Source organism: Portunus trituberculatus, chromosome 37, assembly GCF_017591435.1.
Source record: "Portunus trituberculatus isolate SZX2019 chromosome 37, ASM1759143v1, whole genome shotgun sequence".
NCBI lineage: Eukaryota > Metazoa > Arthropoda > Malacostraca > Decapoda > Portunidae > Portunus > Portunus trituberculatus.
This window is the reverse complement of record NC_059291.1, coordinates 25,729,193-25,731,692: the sequence shown is the minus strand read 5'-3', so window position 1 is coordinate 25,731,692 and position 2,500 is coordinate 25,729,193. Positions and strand designations below refer to the sequence as shown.

Below are 2,500 nucleotides of genomic sequence, written 5' to 3'. Positions count from 1 at the left end.
TTATTATTATTATTATTATTATCATTATTATTATTATTACTAATGTTATTATTGTTATTATTATTGTTATTATTATTGTTATTATTGTTATTATTATTATTATTATTATTATCATTATTATTATTATTATTGAAATAATAATAATTATTATTATTATCAATATTATTATCATTATTATCAAAATAATAACAATAATAATAATAGTTATTATTATTACTTTTAAAATAGTAATAATAATAATTAATAATAACGATGATAATAATAATAATAATAATAATAATAATAATAATAATAATAATATTATTATTATTATTATTATTATTATTATTATTATTATTATTATTATTATTATTATTACTATAATGATAATAATAATAATAATAATAATAATAATATTATTATTATTATTATTATTATTATTATTATTATTATTATTATTATTATTATTATTATTATTATTATTATTATTATTATTATTATTATTATTATTATTATTATTATTATTATTATTATTATTATTATTATTATTATTATTATTATTATTATTATTATTATTATTATTATTATTATTGTTATTATTATTATTATTATTATTATTAATAATAATTAATTAATTATTATTATTATTATTATTATTATTATTATTATTATTATTATTATTATTATTATTATTATTATTATTATTATTATTATTATTATTGTTGTTGTTGTTGTTGTTGTTGTTGTTATTATTATTATTATTATCATTATTATTATTAATATTATTATTATCATCATTATTATCATTATCATTATTATTATTATTATTATTATTATTATTATTATTATTATTATTAATATTATTATTATCATTCTTATTTCTATCATTATTATTATTATTATTATTATTATTATTATTATTATTATTATTATTATTATTATCATTATTATTATTATTATTATCATTATTGTTATTTTTGTTATTATTATAATGATAATAATTATTATTATCATTATTTTCATCATTGTCATCATTATTTTTGTTATCATCATCATCATCAGCAGCAGCAACAGTAGCAGCATCTACATTTTCATCATTATCGTTATCATTACCGCTTCTACAATCAGTACAGTTATCTTGCTGTAACTAAAATCATAAAATGGTGTACGGTCCTATTATTCTTTTTTTTTCTTTATTCTCTTCCACCTCGTGCTGTCTTCTTTCTCGTCCTCCTCCTTATCCTACTCATCATATCCTCCTCGTTCTCGTCCACTTCCCCCTCCTCGCTCCACCACGCCACACCTGAACCACGCGCCTCACGAACCGCTTATAACGAGCCATGAGTGAACAGAGAGTGGGAGGTTGATCGAAGAAAACAACACTTATAATGATTATCATCCTCCCCAGATCACCTTCGACATTACTCACCTTCGCAACGTTTTTTACCCTCCCTCTTTCTCTCCCCCCCTCAGGCATGGAGTCTTCAGGGGGCAACATGAGCGAGCTTGATCCTGAGCCTTCCATCGATCCCTCCACCCCTCGCCGTGTACGGGCTTTCGCGGGCACGACAGTCTTCATGCCCTGTATTGTCAACAACCTGGGCCAGCGCTCGGTAAGGTCGAGATGGAGGAAGGGAGGCGAGAAGGATGGGAAGGTACAGCTGGGGATGGTGTCAGTGGCAGTATTAGTGGTAGGATTAGCAGTAGTATGATTGTTGTGATGGTGATGATGATTATATGTACTGTATCTACTCGTACATACCATGCAGGCATTCTCACATGGTATGCCTCCGACAAAGCTCCGTACACTTTACATACACATCATGCATACTCTTACAGGGTAGCTCCTTTTGGAAAGGAGTCGCTTTGTGGACCATCTTACAACAACGCAGAAGCTTAAGCATAGCACAGCTGGCCACACACACCTATAGCAAAGACAGAAAGCATACTGGCTTACTGTTCCTAATCTTGCATTTATTCCAATCTTAAAACGACGGCAAAGCCATGCAAGATACTTCCTAAAGAGTGCTCCGCACCATAAATGATTCCATACGTCAGTGGGTCTATCAAATACCCCCACAATCCTTCCTGTGCGCGATGGAGGGGGGCGGTGCGGATCAGACACCATCATTCTAATGCAATCACCACAATCGCTCTCCATTCATCTCATTCAATGTTTTCTCGTAGTTTTTCTCTCCAGCTGAGGCCTTCCTCAATCTTTCACTGTGCACATCTGACGGCATTATTTTCTCCACTAGTGCTGTCTCCTCTTCTCTCCACGTGCTTAAACTATCTTAGCACTGATCTTCCATCAAGTCAACTCTCGGAAACACCAGACCTTCAGTCCTTACCTCCTCCTTTGATGTTCTGTCCCTCTGTGTCACTCCATACCATTCAATAAATGTTTCGTTTCCATCATATCAAACTGTTTCTTCTCTGCTTGTCTCATGTTCCACGTTTCAGCATCTTACACCGCAGAGAGCACCACACTACACACCGCGTAGTGTAGTGGTTAGCACGC

General features: G+C 29.8%; 1 protein-coding gene across 1 annotated transcript in view; it reads left to right on the top strand.

Annotated features, from left to right (window-relative positions):
* Positions 1 to 1,169: 1,169 nt before the first annotated feature.
* LOC123514369 (zwei Ig domain protein zig-8-like) overlaps positions 1,170 to 2,500 on the top strand; it is a 28,631-nt gene continuing 27,300 nt past the window's right edge. The window contains exon 1 of the mRNA XM_045272238.1: positions 1,170 to 1,592. Within this exon, the coding sequence (XP_045128173.1) occupies positions 1,368 to 1,592 (225 nt within the window). The 5' untranslated portion in view covers positions 1,170 to 1,367. The remainder of the gene's footprint in view (positions 1,593 to 2,500) is intronic.